The 25,491-nt window shown below is 39.2% G+C and overlaps 2 protein-coding genes and 1 long non-coding RNA gene across 3 annotated transcripts in view; 2 read left to right on the plus strand and 1 right to left on the minus strand.

Moving 5' to 3' along the window:
* The window catches only part of LOC144634514 (golgin subfamily A member 5-like), a 33,803-nt gene extending 24,291 nt beyond the window's left edge, over window positions 1-9,512 (plus strand). Inside the window, exon 17 of the mRNA XM_078493485.1 lies at window positions 9,460-9,512. Coding sequence (XP_078349611.1) covers window positions 9,460-9,461 — 2 coding nt within the window. The 3' untranslated portion in view covers window positions 9,462-9,512. The remainder of the gene's footprint in view (window positions 1-9,459) is intronic.
* Window positions 9,513-10,373: 861 nt separating this feature from the next.
* LOC144637191 (uncharacterized) lies at window positions 10,374-23,961 on the plus strand. Its single transcript, XM_078496323.1, has 5 exons — window positions 10,374-10,503; window positions 10,893-11,024; window positions 21,575-21,663; window positions 22,151-22,181; window positions 23,654-23,961. Exons 1-5 carry the CDS (start codon window positions 10,470-10,472, stop codon window positions 23,959-23,961), a joined length of 594 nt encoding a protein of 197 aa, XP_078352449.1. The 5' UTR covers window positions 10,374-10,469.
* Window positions 13,685-21,241, minus strand: LOC144635142 (uncharacterized). Its single transcript, XR_013567325.1, has 5 exons — window positions 21,237-21,241; window positions 15,520-15,593; window positions 15,124-15,263; window positions 14,202-14,324; window positions 13,685-13,887 (listed from the first exon to the last, which is right to left on the minus strand). It is a non-coding gene; the product is annotated as an uncharacterized LOC144635142 (long non-coding RNA).
* Window positions 23,962-25,491: the final 1,530 nt, after the last annotated feature.

Below are 25,491 nucleotides of genomic sequence, written 5' to 3' on the forward strand. Positions count from 1 at the left end.
AAATAAGCCCAACCTAAGAGACATTGAACAAATAATTGAGCCCAGGGTCTATTTTCGGAATTTTATGGTAGTTATACACATCGACAACTAGGGTGTAAAAGCTTGCTCAGGCACAACTGAAATCAGCAACAAAAAGCAAGCATTATGACTCTACTTTTTAACTAATATTATTTTAAGGTATTTGTGCAGAATTTGTTGCCTGCTAAAGCAAAGGAGAAAAATGTTTATATTTTACAATGTGAATCTTTTCACAATAGAACATTGGGCAGGCCCTAATATATATAGGCAGGAACCATTCCTCTAGTTTGTGAGTAAATGTTCATGTGACGTGAAGTTGCAAAAAAGACTCTTGCCTCCAGGTTAGCAATTTAATGAAATGTTTATTTGTGTATTTTTTTAGTTACTTGAGATCACAGGTAATTATAGCATGTTATATAGTTTGAATGGATGACGTGAATGTCAGTAGGCCATTGGTAGGCAAGTTACAAAGTCACTGCGCATGTAGCTATTGATCCAGGCTAAGAGATGTAATTTCCTGAGCATGGATATTTAGGCTATGAAAAAATTTGATACATCATCAAAACAGTAATTAATGTTTACAAAGACATTTCTTCTCAAAGAAGTGACTTTAAGCATCATGTACCAAAAAAAACAGTCAGTTCTGAGGGAAAATGAAAATTGCATAGAAATGGTTTTAGACACTCTTCATTGGGTGAAATTTATGCCACAATGTTATATTGTTTTGGAAGAAAGTTAATAAGCTTTATTCAGAGGAAGTGTTAAATTATATATTTATGCCAGCTAGTTGTGGTACATTTTATACTGGAAAGAGGTTTTCTCTAAGTCATCACTGTGCATGTTTTTTGCTGGGTTATTGGATACTTTTTGAAATTTATTGTTATGTTGACAAATATGTAGTAAATGTCTCATTTTGGCTTGGGTGCATTCAGTATTCAAACAAAAGTACAGCCGTCTGTTGGGCCTTACCTTGATATTATATTTTTGCCAAAATTGAAATAAATAATTTATTTTAGGCTTAATATTTCCAGGCAATGGTTTTGCTGGTGACTAACCTTCAGATGTTACAGGTAGTTTACAGCATTGCTTGGTATAAACATTTGAACTTTTGGTGAAATACATGTATCTCAAACAGCTGTTTTAAAATTGGGAATCTGAAAATTGAAATCCTTGGTCAATTTTCTTTCGAGGCAAACTTTAGCGCAGTTAATTGAAGATTTAACATGTACGAACTTTCAGAATGTATCCACTGACCAATATCATGCTGTATGTGATGTGTGTTTTAGTGCGTGGAGGTCTTGAACCTCGGGGGAAAAGACAATTTTAAAAAATTCCCATACTAGGTGTATATAACTATTATTCTGCATTTTAGTTGTATGAATGTACCAGGCCTGTATTATGTAGGGAGAGTATGGTCACTAACAAACATTGCTGTGATATTAGGGATTTTAAAATATAATTTATTCATTTAATTTAAGTTACTACGAAACGTAGGCAAAGAACACCATCAAAAAATTCCAACTCATCCCTTATATAATATTTTACAGCAGTATTTCAAGTCCTTGCTGCATTCACAAAGTAAATGCTATTTCTCAGTGAAGTTAAATATATATGCGGATACACTAGCCACGAGGGTGTTGTATGGTTACTGTAGGTGCCTTTTCAAAGGGCAACAACATTAGTTTTACTTTGTAGGGAGTAGTTTTAGGAAAAAATGAATTTTGAAAATGCTTGGACATTATTAAATGTTCCTAGAACGTATTATATAAGAGCTGAAAATAAATATATATGTTGAAAGTTTTGTTGTTGATAATTATTGTTTTGCCGTTGCATGTACTTATAGTGGGCTTTCATTAAGGATCAAAGCCTTTTTTTTTATTTTTTTTTTTTTTATTGATAATCAACACTTTACAAAATTAGAGGATAAGATTTAACCTATACTTATGTGCAATAGATTTTAACTTTACAATTTAGTTTCTCAAGGCTTTTTTTTTTTTTACACTGTATACTAAAACATACAAAATTATAAGTACAACAGGAGTAATTACTTTACCTTACCTAACTTATTACTTAACTTTACTTATTCTAGACGTTTTCCTCAAATGCTTTCCATTTTTTGTTGAACACGTTAATCTGATTTGTCTTAAAAGCGATATATTTTTCAGTTTCGTATTTGATTTCTAAAATTTGTTTGAAGTGATCAAAGTTGGGTTTAATTCCTTTTCGTTTACAGGTCCAAAGATACGTTTTTCCTAAAATTATTATATAGTTTACCAAGTCCATTCCCTCCTTCAGAATTCCAATAATAACATCACGTAACAAAAGACACCCGCAACTACCAAGCCTATTCAAAATATTAACGGTCACCGTATTCCAAAAGGACTTTGAAAAAGTGCATTCAAACAAAAAGTGATTGATAGTTTCTCGACTCACTTGACAAAAAGTACAGTTAGGATTTGTTACGTAGCCTATTTTAAACAGGCGGTCATTTGAAAAGAGAATAGAATTTAACACCTTGTATTGAAAGGAGCGTACATAAGGTTCGCTTGCTACCCTCAAAGGTAGAAGGTATGCCCATGAAATTAAGGATCAAAGCCTGTTACCACTGAGTCATTCAGTGTTACAGATGAAAATGTTGATTGGTGTTACACTTGCATACAGAGCAAAATGCTACAGGTGATAATTTAAATGAAATTGCTGCTTAAAAATTTAATGACAGCCCCAAAACCCTTCCAAAAATGATCAAAGTGCCAAAATTATTAACTGGGGAAGCCCAGTGCTAGAAATTGGTGCTTTTTTTTTCTCAGTTTGGTTGGTGAGTAGAGCCATACTTGTGTTGGTAAAACACAGTGGATAAAAGCTTCTGCAGTAACAGTCATATTTTTAGGGAGAAATAGACTCAAGCTTTTTGTAGAACCAAAGTCAAATCTCTGCAATACAATCTACATTTAATAAGAGCTGCAGTTAAAAAGATTATATCAATCTGGCTGTATGTACATGATTTATGAAATGCAAAATTAAAAATTTGTGACATCATGACAAGACCCTGTTGCCCCCTGCCTTGCCCCTTCCCTTCCTCTAGTGTTGTTCAGGAATGCAAAGTACTGTGGTTGAGGGAGATTGTTGATCATCTAGAAAACTCCAAAGCTCAATAATACAAAAGGTTTGAATAAAAGAAATGAGAATTTTGATATTATTCTCCAGCAGGAAAGGGAAATCTAAACGTTCCCTGCTCTTCATATACAGCCGCTCTGATACTAAACTGGAATAGATGTTTGATGTCATTCATCTTGAACAGAACCTGCACTGAGATATCTGTCAAACTTTGCCTATTGGCATTTTATCTTACAGGAACTTAAACTTTGAAATATATATTGGGTTCCCCATAATCATTTAGGAGCAGCAGCACCTTGTAAATATACAATATTATTATATAAACATCAGTGAAATACCAGGAAATCTTTCGCGCGAAAAAATCATATCTTCACACGTGAAAATAACATGTTATTTTCACATGTGAAGATATCGATTTCCAAACATTTTCTGACAAGTTTGCCCTGTTTCAATGCTGAATGAGCCAAAGTAAATTGATATTAAGTCGAAACATTTTCGGATCTTCCTCAACAATCTTGGGCAATCTTCGGAAATTTTCGGAAAAGTTCGGAAAATGTTCGGAAACATTCGTACGACCTTCGGACAACATTTTGCAAATCTTCGGAAATCTTCGGAAAATGGTCGGTAATCTTCGACAAAATCGTCAAAAACATGGTAATTAGTAGGTTTATATAATAAACGGAATATTACATGGTTGCTTGGAGATATGAAATTTATCTTCTCGTGTTCAAATCGATATCCCACTCGTTCGCAGCGCTGACTCGTGAGATATCGATTTGAACACTCGAAGATAAATTTCATATCTCTGCGCAACCATGTAATATCCTCTATATCCTATATGATATATAGAGGATAATACATGGCTGCACAGAGAAATGAAATTTATCTTCAAATGTCGCACGAATGTTTCCAAACATTTTCCAAACATTTTTGAAACTTTCCGAAGATTGCCGAAGAAGATCCGAAGATGTTTCGCCTAAATATTAATAAACTTTGCCTCATTCAGCATGGAAACAGGGCAAACTTGTCAGAAAATGTTTCCAAATCGATAACTTCACATGTGAAGATAACATGTTATTCTAACATGTGAGATGATTTTTGCGTGAAAGATTACCTGGTATTTCATTGGTGTTTATATAAAAAAATCAGATTATATTCACCACTGCTTGCTAAATTCACATTTCTGACCATTGAAACTTTTCCACACTTAGTATCAGTAAACAGGATCAAAGTTAAAATTTGGCCCTATGACAACTTTGAAAGAGATGGTAAAAAGACCCCTGTTTTGACCTTTTGAGGGAGACCCCGGGGGGGTACTCCCATAAATTTCGGATAGGGGTGTGCCACCAAGGTTTTTATTGCGGTTTTCAGTGAAATGCGAACTCTGAAATTCAAAATCCAACTAACGAATGCGTTTTTAGCTGCCGTCAATCATAATTACGGCGACAGCAAATGAACCATGAAAAACAGAAACAATCAAAATGGATCGAAATCTACCAATCACAACCGAAAGACTTGACCTTTTGACCTAGTTGAAGTGAACTTCTGTTTCGCGAGAGGTCCGCTAGGTTGATTGACGGCAGCAAAAAACGTAAACTGTTGGTTGAGGACTGAATGTCAGAGTTCGCATTTCAGTGAAAACCGCAATAAACCCTGACCCTATTTAAGGATAAAGAAAGCGAAAATTGATACCCTTTTTAAGGCCCAAAACCGAAAAATGACACCCTATATTCAAGGGGAGGAGAAGCGTTCCGTGACAACCCAAATAACGGCTAACCGCGCACGGCAAGACACAAATCTTTATAAAATCGCTTTACTAATACCTGAACAGAATTTAATTCAGTTTTAAGAAACCTTTTTTTCGTTTAGCTGGGCGTTTATTTTAGCTAATAGAATTTAGGTACCCTATCTAAGGATTACACCGGGAACACATTGCCAAAAGGAGCAAAAATGATACCCTATTTAAGGACCGAGAACCTCAAAAACCATACCCTATCGGGCGGCACATACCTATATAGGCCACATATGGGAGTACCCCCCCCCCCCCCCCCCCCCCCGGGAGGGAGACCTTTCTACAGGTGGGGATCAGAGCCACCTTACATATTTTGGAACAAGTCATTGGACTGGCTTTGTGATACAAAAAATTGCAGTAACAGTGTGGTGATATAAAATCCTTCATGGTAGGTGAGATTACTTGAATCAAGGCAGATTTATTTCGAGTTAGCAGACGTACAACTGAACATGACAAAATATGCAGCTTCACTCATTATAAGAAATCGCTATAAAAGGTACGTGCAAAAGCTATAATAATACTTTAATAACACAAGTATATTTAATAAGCTTTCGTTCGTAATAATATAACGAGCAGATAAAGACTGAAGACTTATAAATGAGGTTAAATGCGATTTAACCAAGTTAAAAAAAGCAATTTAACCAAGTTAACCACAACGAGTGGGTAGTCAGCTGTCCTGGTGGTCAGCGGTTACTAGCTCTTGTCAGGCTCAGTGCGTTGCGTTCTCGGACATGAGAGCGTGGTGTCAGGTCTTCGTTCCATGGAGGGTTTTCAGGGATGTTTTGCGAGTTTTTCTGCGTTCACGGAAGGATTTCACGGGCCTCTAGCCCAGTTTTGTCAATTCTTTTACATGCACGTAGTTTGCAGCCGTGTTTCCGTTCGTTCCAGGTGGTTCTCCGCGCTCCTACGTCGGTTTGATAGTTATTCATGGTCCGAATATACACAGAAGCGTCGACGTACAAGCGGCCGGCCACGCTGCCTGTTAGGGTTTAGTTTTCCATTTGTTGTTCCGCTCGTCGTTGCCAGCGGCTTTGTTGCTCCGTTGTTCGTTCTTCTGCAGTCTTCTGGCTTACAAAAACCTCCGTTGTAGCGTTGGTCTTGGTCATGCCTGGATGTATCGTGTTATCGCGTTACTGTGTTGGTCCTCGTTTTTCCCGCGCAAATCATTTTCTACAAATCAGTTACGGTAGTTTGTGAGCGTTTTTGCTGCGTTGCTCGTTTGCTCTATGTAACATATGAGGTAGGGACTATAATTATTACAGCACATAGTCGTTTTGTTAGTGTTTACTGGGTTTTATTGCGTGTTGCTTATTTAGTTTTGCTTAGCACAGCATTATTTTATGCGGGTATTGTAGTACGGCTTTTTGTTTGCCCATGTTTACTGCCAGTTTTTTGTATTTCGGGCTTGGTAGTACATCGTTTTATGCATTTGCTATGTTTTTTAGATCAGGCATTCGAGTATTGCATTTTAGTGTGTGCGCTGTTGTCTGCTTTAGTTCATATGGGGTAGCTTGGCGTTTTAGCTAGTGTTTGCTGTGCCAGTTTTGGCATTGTTATTGAGCTTTTAGTATGTTCGCTGTTGTATGTTTACTGTAGTTCAGGCATTGTAGTGGTGCATTTCTTTCAGTGTTACAGGTTTTGCTGTTGTCTACTTATCGCAGTGGGTTATCTTTATCCCGGGTCTTTATCATGTCTTTGATCCCTCAGCTGGGGTGTGTTAGCCCAAGGAGTAGCATGGCATGTGTTCTTGGGCATTTCACACTGGTCTTAGTGGTTCTGGGTCTTTGTTTGTTTTCTCCAGGGGCTTACGGTTTACCTGTTTAGTTCAGGCGTAGCTGGTGAGGCGTTTTGTTTGGCGTGGTGTGGCATTCATTAGCGTACTTTGAGATACAGAGTCTGTAACTAGTAATGGGTTTGTTTGGCGTTAGCTTGGTATTGGCGGGGTGTTTATCAGCATACTTTGACGGGCTCTGGTACTTACCGTTAGTGGTGTGCATTCGCGTTTGTATGTGTGCGCCAGTCCGTGTGCTTGTAGTCTTACTGTGCGTAGTGCTTAGGGGTTCCTTGTTCGCTGTGTGGTTACCTAGCCTACAGGTCAGCTCAGGCAGGCGTGTGTTTGGTTACCTATTCAGCCTTGATATGGCAGGGCACTCACAGGGATAGCATCCATAAGGTCTACTTAGCTTACAGGTCTAGTCAGGCATTAGTATGGGGCTCGAGTGGTTTACAGTTTCCTGTACCTTGTGGGCAAAGCATAGGGGATTTACTTTTGCCTTTTAGCTTAGGCACACGTATATCTAGCCCTTTTTTTTTTTTTTTTTTTTTTGCTCAGGCATAGCTTACAGTTTTTGCATGTTTTTCAGGCTTAGCATGGCATCTAGCTTGATTACTCTCTGCCTGTTCCGTTGCCAGGCAAAGCAGGGTGTTTAGGGGTTCCACATTTGCCTGTTAGCTTGGGTTTAGCATGGTGTTTTTTAGTATGTGTCCTGCTTGGGGGGTAGATATAGTTTATTGATATTTTACATAGTTTATGACTGGGAGCAAGCTGCAGCTATTGCAGTTAGACGTTGTAGTGGCGTAACGTTTGCAGCGGGTGTGGCATTATAGCGTGTGTGGTGTGTGTCATGTTTACTCATTGCCTGTCGTGTCATGACTGTCATGCATAGCGGGACTCCAAGGGGGTTTACTGTTCCTTGTTTTTGTCAGGCATAGCATGGCATCTAGCATTACTACAGTGTACTCTGCCTGTTCCGTTGCCAGGCATAGCAGGGCGTTTAGGGATTCTACATCTGCCTGTTAGCTTGGGTTTAGCAAGCTGCAGTTGTGTGCAGTTAGGCGTTGTAGTGGCGTAGCGTGTGTGGCGTTTTAGCGTGAGTGGTGTGTGTCATGTTTACTCGTTGCCTGTCATGTCATGACTGTCATGCATAGCAGGACTCCAAGGGGGTTTACTGTTCCTTGTTTTGTCAGGCATAGCATGGCATCTAGCATTACGACAGTGTACTCTGCCTGTTCCGTTGCCAGGCATAGCAGGGCGTTTAGGGGTTCTACATCTGCCTGTTAGCTTGGGGTTTAGCAAGCTGCAGTTAGGCGTTGTAGTGGCGTACATGTGTGGCGTTATAGCATGTGTGGCCTGTGGTGTTTTAGCATGTGTGTGTGTCATGTTTACTCATTGCCTGTCGTGTCATGTCTGTCATGCACAGTGGGACTCCTAGGGGGTTTACTGTTCCTTGTTTTTGTCAGACATAGCATGGCATCTAGCATTACTACAGTGCACTCTGCCTGTTCCGTTGTCAGGCATAGCATGCCATCTAGCATTACTACAGTGCACTCTGCCTGTTCCGTTGCCAGGCATAGCAGGGCGTTAGGGGTTCTACATCTGCCTGTTAGCTTGGGTTTAGCATGCTGCAGTTGTTTGCAGTTAGGCGTTGTAGTGGCGTAGCGTGTGTGACGTTATAGTGTGTGTGGCCTGTGGCGTTTTAGCGTGTGTGGCGTTATAGTGAGTATGGCGTTATAGTGAGTGTGGCGTTATAGTGTGTGTGGCGTTATAGTGTGTGTGGCGTTATAGCGTGTGTGGCGTTATAGTGTGTGTGGCGTTATAGCGTGTGTGGCGTTATAGTGTGTGTGGCGTTATAGTGTGTGTGGTGTTATAGCGCGTGTGGCGTTATAGCGGGTGTGGCGTTATAGCGGGTGTGGCGTATTAGCGTGTTTGGCGTTATAGCGGGTGTGGCGTGATAGTGTTGTATCAGTTAATCATGCAGATGGGTGCCTCGGGATGTGGGTGGTGTTCGGGGCTATGGCTTCTCAGCCATGAGCCCCTTGCTCTGTTCTGACCTGGTGGTCAGCACAGAGATCCCTTCGGCTTGGCGTGGGGGCTCATGGCTGTTTTGTTGGGATTGCCAGCCTTGGCAGCTTTATTCTATCTGGGGAGGGCCGGCTGACCTCAGTGGAGGCCCTCCCGGGTATCCCAGGCACCCATCCTCCATATTCACGAGGCAGTGGTTAAATGAGGTTAAATGCGATTTAACCAAGTTAAAAAAAGCAATTTAACCAAGTTAACCACAACGAGTGGGTAGTCAGCTGTCCTGGTGGTCAGCGGTTACTAGCTCTTGTCAGGCTCAGTGCGTTGCGTTCTCGGACATGAGAGCGTGGTGTCAGGTCTTCGTTCCATGGAGGGTTTTCAGGGATGTTTTGCGAGTTTTTCCCCTCCCTCCCTCCCTTTCCTGCTTCTTTTTATTAGTTATAAATTCATTTTTCCACTGATTAATCAGTGTGACGGGTGTCTGTGTGTGGGGGCTCATGGCTGTTTTGTTGGGATTGCCAGCCTTGGCAGCTTTATTCTATCTGGGGAGGGCCGGCTGACCTCAGTGGAGGCCCTCCCGGGTATCCCAGGCACCCATCCTCCATATTCACGAGGCAGTGGTTAACCTTTAATATTAGACGAAATTCCCCTTAATAATTTAAATAGCTTACAATCACTAGCTAGTACATAGTTGTGATTATAAACCTAAGTTTACAAGTAGTGTAAAATCAGAAAGAACTTATTTACTCACCCAATAAAGCCTTCAATATCACCAGCTCCCCGGCATGTCAAGCGTACTGCATAGTTTCGATTCGCTTTCATCCTCCACAAACTAACACATTCACCCGAACACCTTTGCAAGAAATCTTCTTTCCAGCATTTTCCCGCTCTTTTCTTCACCGGCCTCCATCGAGGGCATGAAATGCCTCGAACTTGGCAGGTCTAGGTTACTGTTGGCTTTCCATCTTGTTGGAAATTGCAGGTATTTTGGGTCATCTATCTGATCCTATCTGTAGCATTTCAAGAAACACGTATTTAGTGACATCCCCTGGTCGATCAAAGCGCTGAAAGAGCGCTAAAAGGATCCTAAAAGAGGGACCTAGCCTGGCGCCTGGCCAAGAGATTGGGAAGGAAATCCGAGCCCGCGTGCCCGCGACTCACTAGGGATCATGCGCAAAAGCTGCATGTAGCAGTCGTCCCAGTCTTCATCGGGTAAAAACTGGTTAATCTTTACAGTCTTTCACAGATTGGATTTGCTGGGGTTTTTTCCTTGTATTAATTCACGTTCCCCTTTCCTGGAGACTATGGAGGAAAAGTATTTTATTGCAGAACGATTTCCTGGGACGAAATGTACGGTCCAATCAGTTATCATCGACAACAGCGAAGAATGGCCTGACTCAAAGGTAAGCTTGTTGTCAGAAGTTGACAACTCTTGTACAAGAGTTGTACCAGAAAAACCTGGGTTTCTTGTTGTACATGTGCACTTTTTATGCGGACTAAACCAATTCTTTTCGCGTTTTGTTCAACTTTATAGAAGCATTATTTCGTATTTCATGAAATCGAGACTGCGTGACGTTCACACCATTGCGATGGAAACATGGCAGTAAACAAAAGGTTGCCCCTAGAAACCTTCAGTTTGCTCGTCTCGTTTCTCGCGACTAGTCGTGAATTTCGAAGCGGAAAGTAAATTCGGATCGATTTAGATCTTTTTCGGGAAATTTTTTTTCGAGAAGCTTTAAACCTATCATGGGGTGTGGAGCCTCAAAGGCTCATAGTCCGGGTAAGAGAAAATTCGCTGAATTGATTATTTTTCAACCCTATTTTGTCTTCAATGCCGTGATCTGGAAAACTTGCAGGCATACATATTTTGCGGGTTTTTTTGTGCTTTATTATTTGGCAAGTCAAGTCTTCCAAACATCAATACCGCTATATAATGAAATAATTGCTTTTGCTAATTCCAAATAATTGCTGAATAGATTAATATTACGCGTGATTTCGCTTCCGCGAAAAAGGTTTATATTCGCTGGAAACTTGAGAAGATTTGTGATTCGAAGAATTTTTTTTTTCCGGCTGGTACAAGCAATAACCTTTTGTGGTATTGGCTAAAGTTTGCAATCTCTAATATTCCTGTAAGTATAACTCACGCACCATCCTTTTATCTTGTCACAGATACGGACTGTATTGTTAGAAAACAAAGTCCATCCAAACTAAAGTGTTTGAAGAAAAAGACCATCTCTCCTCCTGTAGCAAGAACCAACAGAGCAGCCGAGTTTAGAAAGAAGGCTGTTGAAGCCAAGTTAAGTAAGTTTATATCACATCAACCTGATTTTGATTAATTTGTTTTTAAGTGATTTGTCAAAAGTTAGTTACCATACATTTTTAGCTGGAGTTATTATTACAGTGCGAATACTCGAACCGGGACAGTTGGAACAAAGTTAACCAATCACAACGTTAATTGAGAACAAAGGATGTCGACCTTTTTCGTTAACAGACCAATGACGTTCAAGAACGCAAACAATAGATTTACAGAAAAATTTGAAAACTCAACAACGTTGCAAATAGTTGCGGACCTCTCAGGAAACTCGCCTTGTTTTTGATTGGTTAGTTTCGATCCTTAATTTTCAAGAGGTCGTAGATAGAGATCGTAGATAGATAGAGTTCTACAAGATGTATGTTACAATATCATCTTCGCGAAAAGTTTACAAATCAAACTACGAACCGTGAATTTCTCTTCACGGCCAGGAGTTGTGAATTGAATATTCCACACTGTGTTCGCTCTTGTTTTAAAAATTTTCACTCCGGGAATAAAATGAAGACTGTGAAATCAAAATCACGCCGTAATTATTTTCATTTCGCTCTAGCTTTGCTTCGCCAGTCTGTTGCCTTGAAATCGATGCGAGTCACTTCCTCGCCAATGTTAACAAATTGCTTTTACACCTTCATATGACTTTGAAATTCACGAAAACAGAATACTTATATCGTCGGTCAATTCAGTATAACTGTCCACAAGTTACCACTTTACATTTTTTGACACGATTTGAGGCCACGTGAAATGTAAACATCAGGTCGAATGTTGTTTTCGCTTGTTTGTTCACGGACTCATTTTCTGTCGGTTATCTACTGTTACAACTTTGTAAACTCACGGTTTTCGTGAAAGAGGAATTTGTTCCGTTTCTTCAATTAGTCTTCAATCTTTCTGTGGTTTTAAAAAATTACCACAGGCTAAAGTCACTGAAACTTTTATGGGTGAAAATTCATTTCAAGCGGCGAAAGCAAAATTGCCATTAATAAAATATGTAAGGTCAGTTGTCGCTGTGGCGGCATCCCAAATCTTTCTTGCCTTGTCTTTCGTCAGAAACAAAAAATAATCACAACAAACACGAGTATGTAACTTAGAAGAGTGAAAACAACTGACTTTTCAAACATGAAATCTAGAACGTTTCTATTCACTTTCTGCTCACATGCGACACAAGACACTGCATACGACGGAATAGGCACTTGAGACGTCCTTTGAAACAATTCCATCCCGTTTCGCGTCTTCGCGCTTGTCGTGAATAAAAGCGTCCTTCGTTATTCTTTACTGTGCTATCACCAACGAAGAGCAATACAATTTTATCAGAAAATTTCTTTTGAAGAATTTTTCAGCCTGTGAAAGCCAACTTTTGATTACGGTTTTACGAGCGCTACTGAAAATTCGGTGCAGTCAGTGAAAATTTAGGATCGAAACTATCCAATCAAATACAAGGCAAGTTTCCTGAGAGGTTCGCAACTGTTTCAAACGTTGTTGTCTGTTTAAATTTTGTTGCAAATCTATTGTTTGCGTTCTTGGAGGTTATTGGTCCATTTCTAAAAAAGGTCGCCATCCTTTGTTCTCAATTAGCGTTGTGATTGGTTAACTTTGTTCCAACTGTCCCGGTTCGAGTATTCGCACTGAACGGCTTAGAAAGTAAACTTTCGATCAATTTTTTACAATATTAATGGAATGGGCATGATTTTTGACAGATTTCATGCCATCGTTTTGTGAAAGCCGTGCAGCGAGTCATAAAAAGCTCTTTTAAAGTGTTGATGGCATGGTCTCATGCCAAGTGAGAAGAGTTTTCCGGTAATATTGAAAAACTGAAGCAAATTTTTAAGTTCTCTGGGCATGCTACTGGAAATACAGTACTTACAACCGCCGATTCCTCCTACCTGGGCATGGAGCGTTTTATTTCATGCGCGTTGTTGAACAAAACGTTCCGAGGTAATTTTCAATCCGGGTCACTGGTAAAAACCTCTCTCATAGCATGCTTGTGAAATTCTCATGCCTCCCGTGCACGTTTTTCGCGCGGCGGCCTCTGTCAAGCGACCGAGCAAAGTCTGGGTACGACTTTCAGGCACCCGAAGAATTTGTCACGCCGGGCATGAAAAATGTGTTTTTCATGCTGAGCATGAAAACAGCTCATTTCCGGTTCATGCCCAGCATGAAAACTGAAAACTGAGTTTTTCATGCTGAGCATGAAAATGGCTTATTTCCGGTTCATGCCCAGCATGAACCGGAAATGAACAGTTTTCATGCTGGGCATGAACCGGAAATAGGCCGTTTTCATGCTCAGCATGAAAAACTCAGTTTTCATGCTGGGCATGAACCGGAAATGAGCTGTTTTCATGCTCAGCATGAAAAACACATTTTTCATGCTGAGCATGAACCGGAAATGAGCCGTTTTCATGCTCAGCATGAAAAACTCAGTTTTCATGTTGGGCATGAAAGAGAGCGGTTGATTTTCCACGACCGGCATGTAATTGGATTGCTACAGAAATGACGGAAATGGTAAAGAAAACCTGCACTCTACAATATTTACAAACTGTAACTTCATATACTGCCCAAATTCCTGAAATGCAGCTCTTATTATGGCCAAGTTGTAAACGTTTCTCTAGACTGCTTGGTGTCTACTTGTGGAGTATGAACGGGGAAAAAACACAAATGGTTTGAGGAATCTTTTATTGCATGCCCAAATTCAATCAGGCGGACGGATCAGACAGACTACATGTTTCAGACAGACTACAAAAGTTGCAATTATTTATTTTTTCTTTTTCTTTTCGCCTCCCACGCTTCCTTGCACTGTTGTGACAAGTCTTTTTCAGGCACCCAGGATGGCTTCCACTCCACCAAATATTCTTTACTGTGCTGAAAATTGATATTGAGAGTTGTTACTGTTAAAAGAAAATGGTAACACACATTCAAAAGCTGTTTATACCCTGTATTTCGTTAAAGGGTAGGGAATTCAAGCTAGAGTGATATGATAATCGTGCCTGATCTGTTGATATGTTGTGAAAATCCATTCGGTTAAAAAGGTTGGTCCCGTTTAGGGGTTTGATCCCCTGGGATCAGAAGCAGGTAAAGGCAAAACTGATTGGTTATATAACTCAACTATTCCAAAAGAGAAGGTGTTATATATCTTTCTGATTCTTCATAGATGCAAAAGGTTTAAATTGATTTACCATTCTTGGATTAATCCTCTCCTTAAGAACTTTTTTAATGGGCCACTCTCCATTGTCTCTGCATTCATTTTCCAGACGCTGCCTCTCTCTTTCGTTTGGTGCCAGGTAATGTCCAGAATAAACCTGAAATTCATTGCATTTTGTTCAGATACAGTCGAAGCTCTCATAAGCGGACACCCTCGGGACGCGAAAAAAGTGTCCGCAACTGGAGCTGGCCGCTTACGAGAATGGTTCTTGTAAGCGGCCACTAGAGGTGTAGGGGATAGATGGCCGCTGACGAGAGCTTGCCCAGCTAACATAATGGTAATATGCATGTTAGTGGTGTTTCAAAATGTAACCGGACGTGGATGACGACAAAACAAACACTGAAATATGGTACTGTAATTACAGTAAAATCATTGTGACGAACGGCGATGTGAAGTTGATTGATTAATACAAGATAGAGAAGTTTTTATATGATTTTCTTTGCGGTGTCCGCTTACGGGAGCTTAAAAACAAAGAAAAAGTCTAAGTCGTAATCTCGGAAAGTGTCCGCGGCCGCTTACGGGAATGTCCGCTTACGGGAATGTAAAAATAAGGAGTTTGTATGGGAGTAAAAACGGGGTTTCTAACAAGGTGGCCGTAAGTAGAGCTGTCCGCTTACGAGAGTGTCCGTTAAGAGAGCTTCGACTGTATATTTCAAAGGACGTACAGTTGCATCTTCGTAACATCACTCGTTATAAGTAGAGCAATCCATAAGGCATTAATTTGTCTATTATACATGATGTACGCTGTTTTACCTGGCGTGGGATTGAGGATAAGGGTGAGGGTAGGGCTAACTTACACTGTAACTTAAATAACAAGAGGCGGTCAAGTTTGCAGTCATTATTCACGGTACATTTACACCAGTTATTTTTTTACAATGTACTCTTTTTAACCTTACCATGGGCATTGCTTCCTCCTGGTGTTCAAGCCCTGACACCACCTCCTTAGCAGCCTCCTCATTTATCCAATCCTGCTCTTTTCTTTTTTGTTTCAACTTTTCTAGGGGCCAGGTTGGGTTTGTGGATGCAAAAGCATTGCCTTAAATGCAATAAAATGCTTATAAGTATATAGTCTCTGTTGCTCATTAAATGGTGTTAACAACATGGTCTTGTTGTTCAGGGGGTGGAAACCTACTACTTTTAGCTCTTTTCAAGAAAGGTGATGACCTTCCAGCCAAGCACAAGAGCTTGAACCAAAAAAACTAACTGTGCTTAATCCACTGGATATAGTCATCTATGGGATAGAAAATTGTTATACACCTTTAAACAACTTGAAACAAATTTCTTTAATTCACCTGCTAGATAATCGGTCCACCAAATCCTCCTCTCTTCCAGCTTCTCGTCCTGAAGCAGAGGGTGTTTTAATAGCCTACAAGATATATATATATATCCAATGTGGTCAGGGGATCATGTAGTATATGATGGATGGTTTGAAACAAGCCTATCGGCAACTACAATGATCTGGGAATATACAAAAAACAGTTATCAGGAGCCACCGACCTGGAGCAGATTGCACTGGGGCCTAGCCAGAGCTCAAAATAATTTTCGGACAGTTGCTGGTTATGTTGTCCGGCCAGACAGATTTTAGCTCGGTCATGTGTCATTTCTGACCGGTCAAAATATGGAAAAATAGCACGTTTAAACTACCACTCCTTTCTGCTGTTCATTAGATAGTCTGTTTGTGTGGCATAAAAACTCCCGCTATTTCTTTAATGTTTCTGGATGTAATTTTATTAATAGATCGCTTTTTAATGCCCTTGTGGCCATCAGTTAGCATTTTTAAAGCCGTGTAGGTGATCAGTCAAAATGACCGGGAAACTGAAACTTTGTCTGGACAAATTGTCATCTTGGCCGGACATTGTCCGTTGACTGGCCGTTATTTTGAGCCCTGCTAGCCAACTAGTGCCTTAGCGCGCTGCTTTTAATAAGACTGCTTGGGGACCATCACGCCAAAAACTATTAGTTACATTGTACTGTTTGTTCACTAAATTATTAAAGTGGCACTGTAATGAGCACTACATAACTTCAAAAATTCAACAGCCCAAAAACATGTTTACACCATTGAAAAAACCTATTATTAACAGTGGTCAAGTATTCTTAAAATAACCATGCCAGTGTACTGACGATAAATACATGTATAGAGTGATATCGCTGTGATATCATCTGGAGCTTTTGATGTCAACTTTAAAAAGTCAGCCTGACATTTTCAAGTTTTCTACTTGTGATTTAGAAAAAAAATTGACGAAAACTATTTACAGTCACTCCCTTCTTTAAACAATTTGCTAGATATCCTTACCTTTACGTTCTAGGAGCATTTCCTGCATGATTAAAATTACTAAGTCGTAATTTTGGTGCCGTTTTAGGCCATCCCTTTTGTGTGTTTCTCTGTTTAGCGTCGTCCGACCGACCCAAATTTTCGCGTTTCCAAAAAAAAATGTTATACAGAAGGTAATGACACATTATTTAAAATAATGGTTTATCCTTTTTATGCTGTTCTCGTTTGGGTTTAACCACAACGTCGATTTTTCCTTCCTTCATTGCCGCCATGTTGACTTTGTAACCATTTTTTCTTGTTTCCAGGCTCCACGGATATTGTGCTGAGGTACCGGGCCTCCAAGTTATTCCGACCGACCGACCAAAAATTAGAAAACACATACGACGGTTAACGAGAGAAATCAAAAGCCCTTTGGGCTTAGTGTCTCGTGTCACTTTTCAGAGTTTATTTAAAAAGAGATCGCTTTTCACGTCTATTTATTGCTTGCAAAGATATCGAAAATTGAAAAGCGTGTATGTAACATAAAAAATTAAATTCAAAGTACACTTCAGCATCTGGCCGTTGAACAGTTATAGGACTCCAAAAACAGCAGAAAAAGATGACAGACAGATACTTAGCTGTGGAAAAACGCTGTATTGCACTTTGGTTCACTAAGCATTCATTCTACTGTATACTTATACTATGACTTCCATGTGCTTTTCGTCACGCTTTATGAAGTATCGCTTTGGGTGTTTATTCGTGACCGCTTAGCCTGTTGTGTGATAATGACATGCGAGTGGTGATGATTTTGTTAATTCTTATAACCTCTTCTCCTGATTTAGTATTGATATTGTGAGGAGAAATTTGATTTTGGTCACTCTTGAGCCGGTCTTAATGTTTTTGTAACGCCAAAGCTACAACGCAGCAGCTGATGAACGTGTAAATTACAGTCATTTTCTTCGCAATTTTCTGCCGGTCCGCGCTTAGACTCTGGCCTGCTTATTGGATGAAATCTACTGAATGAAATATCCTGCTTGGTTCTGCTAATTAGAAAAACATTCGATCTTGCTTGACACGTGATTCCGCGCGAACGTACGCAATAAACAATGTAGTAGTGTTTAACTCGCACAAAATCGTTTTCAAATCTCACTTTTAAAGGGAGACTTTAACTTCTACACAGAGCTACGCTGTTTGATAACTGGTCATAACTTTAAAATGGTTGGGTATTCAATCGACTAACGATTCAAAGTTCAAACGATTCAGACCTTTTGTTCAAACGACATGTGCTATGTGTGCAAGATTAACTTTGACATTCAATCCCGAACCGCCAACTAATTGCTTAGATTACAATCCCTCTTTAACCCCGATACAATCTATTCCCACGGCTAAATTTAAAAACGGTTGTCTACACAAGGATAAGAACAATGGTTACAGATCGAACAACTGATATTTACATCGTCCTCCCTTTCGGCAACATTTTTACCATTAGTAGTTACGTAGATATGAAAGCTATATCTGCTATATTCCACGACGGTAATCTCTATAAATACAGTTGGAGCAGTAAATATCCTGTTGAAACCTGCACCATTTTCCTACGCTTGGTAAACAGAAATGATTTTCAACTACTTTCCAAAACTCACAAGATAAAATAATAGATATCAAATGAAAGCACGCTATTCTTTAAATTGGCAAAGTAAAGCTGTTATTCTGATACATCTTACAATTGCACTAATTAAAACTTTACAAGCGACCACAAGACAAGACACTCCAAAGAGATTTTAGAGCTTCATTCATCCATTAAGAAAAGTTAAAAACTGCTTTTCTCGCTCAATTTAAGTTGCAGTATACAGCAGCGTTATATGCACAACTGAACGACAACGGAAACTCTACAGGCAGGTCCATCTACTGACTTGTTGATCGGACACTTCTGCTTTTCAGATCCGTTCTAAAACTCAACAATATAATTTCTCTCTTTCGGTTAGTATTTTGTATTATGCGTTTGTAATAACCTGGTGTATTTCATTCTTCTTCTACGCGTTTTCTGCTTGAGTTACAATTGATTTTCATTGATTTTCAGTACAATCTTGTCGCAAAGGTTAGAATGTTATTTAAAGAACGTAAAACTTGTCTGTATTTTTTTTGATAACTGCTGGCTGCAGCTCAAATATATCCAAAATTGAAAAGCGTACAGCTAATTTAAAGGAAAAAAATGCGTCACATGTACGTGAATTCCTCTTAATAGCTTCATTCATCCACTGAAAAGGCTGTTGTTGTCGTCTATAAAAGTTGTGTTATATTGTAGCGTGGAATTCACAGCAGGATATATGAACCTACATGTAGTGCCACTTGACTCAGGTCAATCCTCGGGTCAAAAAAATACAAAACAATGTATGTTTTGCGCTTTAGATTGACATTTCTGCTCTTCAATCCTAAGAAAACTCATTAAATATAATTTCCCTCTTTCGGTCATACATTGAGTTCTACCTTTATCTCAGAGCCGAGTGTAAACGAGGCTTTGCAAATCGAAAGTGTAAATGTTTCTCTCGATGAATCAGAACCGCCTGAGAAAAGAAAGGCAAAAAAGTACGACTCCAGACTGGCAGAGTTCTTTTATTCAAATGTGGGAAAAAAGTATGGAACAGCACAACGCAAGATTTGAACGATCGGCTGAAATGTTCCGTGACGCCCAGAGCCGGCAAATGGACTGAAACAAACGCCACAGTTGACATTTTTGAAGATTTGCCATCAAAATAATTGTCTTTATCTAATCGTTTATCTTCTGTTATTAAATTGTTGTTATTCGTGCCACAAAGGTCACCCCTTTCAAAACACATGTTGTGCAAAAGTCACGTAGCAATCATAGTCTTTTTTTAGGATGCTCGTTTTTTGTTCAACCTTTTTCAACGCAATTCTTCAACGAACTTTGGCTTGTTTCACTAGCCAGTTCGTTAGCGGATAGGCACTGTTGCCAGCTAAAACAGGCCTTATTTCCATTTTTATTGCCTGTTGGACCACTAAAAATTTGCTCGTTTGCTGCAAGTTCAGAAAAAAAAAACATCATCTCTTTTTAGCGTGCTTGTATTTTTACATAACAAGCCCTTTACAATAAATACTCCTAACCTACTGTTTAATAAACCAGCGCGTTAGTTGCGACCTTTGTAAAGAAACATTAGTTCTTTGATATGAAATTCCGGCGGACTCAGATCGATCAATAAGGAAATGTTGACATGGCGGGAAAATTCCGCGGCCTCACAAAGCAAATGTTGACTTGGCGGGAAAAATATTGACATGGCGGGAAAATTCCCCCCTGTACAATTATCTCGTGTCGTCATGACAACGTCATACGACACGAGACAAAAAGAGGATGGCCTTACTAAAAAGTAAAAAAAAGAAACCTTGACAGTTCCCCCATAGGGCTGTGTTTCTAAACCAGCAATCATGTTAAATACATATGTACTAAAATAAGACAGACAAGACAAGAAACGCCAATCGTATATTTTTTTTAAAAGGTTAGTCGTCTAGTGTATTTTATAAGTAATGTCACAAAAGTAACTGTTTCGTTTTCTTTCGTCCCGCTTTTGTTTTGCTTCTTGGTTTAAAAGTCTTTGTAAAGAAACTGCAAATTATCACAATAATCGGCAGTAGTTTTGTACTGGGGTTAAGAAATGAAGACACTGACAAAAGAATAGATTGACTTTATTAGATTTAAATGTCAAAGATAAAGATGTAGCTCTTTAATTTAAGAATTTTCAAATACACTTAGAAAAATATAACGGTTTGTCGATCAGTAATAATGGTCTGATTTGTGTCAGCATTGGAATACAACATTTTTCGGATTCGTCCCATCTGCTCTACTGTGCAGTTCCATGCAGCAATAGGTGACATTTATTCAACTCCCATTCGTTGAGAGCACATTAAACGCACCGGTTAGGAGTGAATACCAATAAAGAACTGAAATATGTCCAAATCCTAAATTTAGTGCCGGCATGAACCGTTAATGAGAGCTTTTTATGCCCAGCATGAGAATGAGTTTCATGCCCAGCATGAACCGGAAATGAGCGCTTTTCATGCCCAGCATGAAAACCTCTCATTTCCGGTTCATGCTGAGCATGAAACGGAAATGAGCGCTTTTCATGCCCAGCATGAAAACTTCTCATTTCCGTTTCATGCTCAGCATGAACCGGAAATGAGCACTTTTCATGCCCAGCATGAAAACTTCTCATTTCCGGTTCATGCTGAGCATGAAACGGAAATGAGCGCTTTTCATGCCCGACACGGGCGAATCCCAATTCCATGCCAGGCATGATAAACAAATCCCAGACGCAAAAATAAAAGCCCCAGGGCATGACGCTCAATGTTTCATGCCCTAACGATGAATTTTTCTTGTACTTAATATTTTCCAGTAAAATACATGCCCAGAGCACGCAAAACAACGGTCTACGCAAAAAGCATCCATATAACTCCGTTTTTGGACGAGCTGGGCATGGAAAAGAAATTTTCATGCCATCAACATCATTTACCATTTTTTTTCGTAAATGTTTACTTTCTAAGCCGTTACTGTAATGTTTGTTTGTTTTTTAATTTCTTTTCCTATTAGTTATTTTTCTCAGATTATCTTAATATGCTTCAAATTTTATTTTGCTTTACTGTAAGAAAATTCACTTCTATGGTAACAACTATTAACCAAGGATTATTGCAAAGTCAAGACATTGTTGATCTAAGGTTTAAATATTTAAAAACGTTCAAAAACCTCTTCTGTTTGATGTGCTGATGTGAGAATCTGTTAGAATATAATTGTAATATCTTTAGGCATTTAGTAATATTCACTTGATCCCATTTTCTAAAGAAATGTAAGGTAACAATTGACAAAAAATGTGAAAAAGCTTTAATTTCCTCAACTGTTAATTTTAATGTTTTTTTAATGTTTTGTTTACCTCTGAAGTTTTCAAGCTTACTTTTTAAAGTAAAACCATCGAAAGGTTCAGTGAAAAAATGTACATATTTTATACAACCTTTCTTCAACCATGGTTTAATGTAAATTCTACGAAAAATTTATGAAGTAGAAGTTTATATTAGTATTTTCTGTTCATCTCTAGAAGGCCATGGCCAAACATCACCAAAAAAGAATGGAAAAATGCCTCAAGGAAGCTCGAATGCCAAACCAAAAACATCTATTAAACCAAAGGTATGCTTTGCTATTTTTAACACAGGTATTACGAAAGTCAATTTCCTTCATACTCATTTGTAACAAGACCAAGTACCGGTAACAATCTTAAAAAAATGTTAACACTTGCCTCCAAAAAACAGTAATAAGAGTTTATTTAGTTTATAGTACTGTATGCTTTTTTTCTTGGTTTTTAGTACTTCCTTATTCTGCAAACTTCTTGCATTGTGGAGTAATAAACAGGATCGGAAATTAGCAGACTATTAGGAAAAAATACAAAGTCAGTCCTTGTGCACTTGTACAAATACCTAGACTTGCATACATACTTGGCTTGTCCCCATGCGGCTTTACAATAGTCATTATTAACATCATATGGAATGATAGTTGTTTATTACTGAGTTTAACCATTTTAGAGTTGTGTTACATGTAACTGTTCTTGGATCAAAAAAGAATGTTATTGCATACTAATATATAATTTATCACTAATCAGCCTGTTATTGAATTTCAGGTTCAATTAATGGCAAGAACAACCTCCAAAGGTTAGACTACATTTTATATTGTAATAACTCTAATTTGGAACCAGTGAACACAGCACTGGAACCTCAATATATTATCTACTGGAGAAGTCAAACCAAATGAGAAAAAGGTCCCCCTCTGGATCCACCATGCCTTGTCATACCACAAAATTAAAAGCTTGCTGCTTTACAAGTGTATTTTTAAGAGTGACCTGCAAACCTTTTATTCTGTACTCTGTACCAAACTAATGTTGATTTCACATTGCTCGAATTAAAAAAGAATTTATTTAAACAGACAGACAGACAGACACAGATATTAGGTAGACAGACAATCAGACATACAGACAACCAGACAGATAGACACAGACAGACAACTAGTCATAAAGACACAGGAGAAGACAGACAGACAGACGGATATTAGGCAGACAGACAATCAGACAGACAGACAACCATACCGACAGACCAGACAGACAACTAGTCACAAAGACACAGACAGATATATATAAGAAGATTAGACAATCAGACAGACAGACAACCATACCGAAAGACACAGACAGACACCTAGTCACAAAGACACAGACAGATAGACAGACAGACAGACAGACAGATAAGAAAACAGACAGACAATCAGACAGACAGACAGACACAGACAGACAGACAACCAGACACAAAGACACAAACAGATAGATAGAAAGAAAGAAATCCACGGGAGTGTAATTTGCACTCAACCATGCATACTTGAAAATGTAGAGGATGTGTCCCCAGGTCAACCATTTGTGGTGTTTCTTTTTTTTTTCTTGTTTCATGCGAACACCAGAAACATAAAAATACTTATTTAAACAGACAGACAGGCATGAAGATAGATATACTTTTTGTGCAATTGTATTTACTCAGTATACACACGAGCCTTTAGGCAAATGTGTATACTGAGAAAATACAAGTGACAAGTGAAATATTCTGTATATATATACAAAGAAATTTGTAACATACAAAGTTTTTTATACCATGCATAGAAAATAGGTAATAAATTTTGTCAAGAATAAGATCGCAGCACAGATGGAAGGTTGGGTTAAATACCGTTAATATACAATGGATTTCCTTATTCTATTGGCTGTATTTTTATGGATATGTAAAAAAAGATTTTCGAAGTGCAAGCATATTGTTGTCAATGTACTTGCACACAACCAAGCTTACTTGAAAATGTCGAGGATTGTCTCCAGCACAACCAAGCATGGTGCTTTTCTTTTTGTTTTTGTGTTTATATACCATTTTTCTTTTTATTTGCTTCTCCACCACACTAAACCCAACACTTACAAATTCCAATTTGATCGGTAATATAGGGCCTCACAAGCTTCAAACATTAAACATTTCCACGTCTAAATATAGTTAGTTTTTTCCTTTTTATTGGATTACTTTATGCCTTTGCACTGTTGTAACACTTGATAGCCATGCAAATAAAGCACAAGTGTTTTTTGTTTTTATTGTTGTTGTTTCAGACATCAAGGACCTTTCCACTGCACCACCAAGCATGAACCACAAGGACTTATCGACAGCCCAATCATGTATGGTTGACGACATCATGAAAGAGTTTAATGATCAACCACCTATGGTGGAAGAAATCAAGAACGATTCCACTGAAAAACCACCTATGGTGGCAGAAATCAAGAACGATTCCACTGATCAACCACCTATGGTGGCAGAAATCAAGAACGATTCCACTGATCAACCACCTATGGTGGCAGACATTAAGAAAGATTCCACTGATCAACCACCTATGGTGGCAGACATCAAGAAATACCACTGATCAACCACCTATAGTGGAAGAAGAAATCAAGAACGATTCCACTGATCAACCACCTATGGTGGCAGAAATCAAGAGAAATTCCACTGATCAACCACCTATGGTGGAAGAAATCAAGAACGATTCCACTGAAAAACCACCTATGGTGGCAGAAATCAAGAACGATTCCACTGATCAACCAACTATGGTGGCAGACATCAAGAAAATACCACTGATCAACCACCTATAGTGGAAGAAGAAATCAAGAACGATTCCACTGATCAACCAACTATGGTGGCAGACATCAAGAAATACCACTGATCAACCACCTATAGTGGAAGAAGAAATCAAGAACGATTCCACTGATCAACCACCGAATGGTGGAAGAAATCAAGAATGATTCCACTGATCAACCACCAATGGTGGCAGACATCAAGAAATATACCACTGATCAACCACCTATGGTGGCAGACATCAAGAGAAATTCCACTGATCAACCACCTATGGTGGAAGAAATCAAGAACGATTCCACTGTTCAACCACCTATGGTGGCAGACATCAAGAAATATACCACTGATCAACCACCTATAGTGGAAGAAGAAATCAAGAAAGATTCCACTGATCAACCACCAATGGTGGAAGAAATCAAGAACGATTCCACTGATCAACCACCTATGGTGGCAGACATAAAGAGAGAGTCCACTGTTCAACCACCTATGGTGGCAGACATCAAGAGAAATTCCACTGATCAACCACCTATGGTGGAAGAAATCAAGAACGATTCCACTGATCAACCACCAATGGTGGAAGAAATCAAGAAAGATTCCACTGATCAACCACCAATGGTGGCAGACATAAAGAGAGAGTCCACTGTTCAACCACCTATGGTGGCAGACATCAAGAGAAATTCCACTGATCAACCACCTATGGTGGAAGAAATCAAGAACGATTCCACTGTTCAACCACCTATGGTGGCAGACATCAAGAAATATACCACTGATCAACCACCTATAGTGGAAGAAGAAATCAAGAACGATTCCACTGATCAACCACCAATGGTGGAAGAAATCAAGAACGATTCCACTGTTCAACCACCTATGGTGGCAGACATCAAGAAATATACCACTGATCAACCACCTATAGTGGAAGAAGAAATCAAGAACGATTCCACTGATCAACCACCAATGGTGGAAGAAATCAAGAACGATTCCACTGATCAACCACCTATGGTGGCAGACATAAAGAGAGAGTCCACTGAGCAAACACCTATGGTGGAAGAAGTCAAGAACGATTCCACTGAACAACAAGCTATGGTGGCAGACATAAAGAGAGAGTCCACAGAGCAAACACCTATGGTGGGAGACATTAAGAAAGATTCCACTGATCAACCACCAATGGTGGACGACATTAACAAAGATTCCACTGATCAACCACCTATGGTGGCAGACAACAAGAAAGATTCCACTGATCAACCACCTATAGTGGAAGAAGAAATCAAGAACGATTCCACTGAACAACCACCTCCGGTTGAAGACATCGAAAAAGAGCCCACTA

This window comes from Oculina patagonica, chromosome 13, assembly GCF_052425735.1.
Source record: "Oculina patagonica isolate OP01 chromosome 13, crgOcupat, whole genome shotgun sequence".
In the NCBI taxonomy this organism is placed as follows: Eukaryota; Metazoa; Cnidaria; class Anthozoa; order Scleractinia; family Oculinidae; genus Oculina; species Oculina patagonica.

Bases quoted from the DNA above. Each gene is read 5' to 3' on its own strand.
- LOC144637191 (XM_078496323.1), top strand. From the start codon at position 10,470: ATGGGGTGTGGAGCCTCAAAGGCTCATAGTCCGG. The intron at 10,504-10,892 runs GTAAGAGAAAAT...ATCTTGTCACAG, and splicing joins CTCAAAGGCTCATAGTCCGG to ATACGGACTGTATTGTTAGA. The intron at 11,025-21,574 runs GTAAGTTTATAT...GTTCATCTCTAG, and splicing joins GGCTGTTGAAGCCAAGTTAA to AAGGCCATGGCCAAACATCA.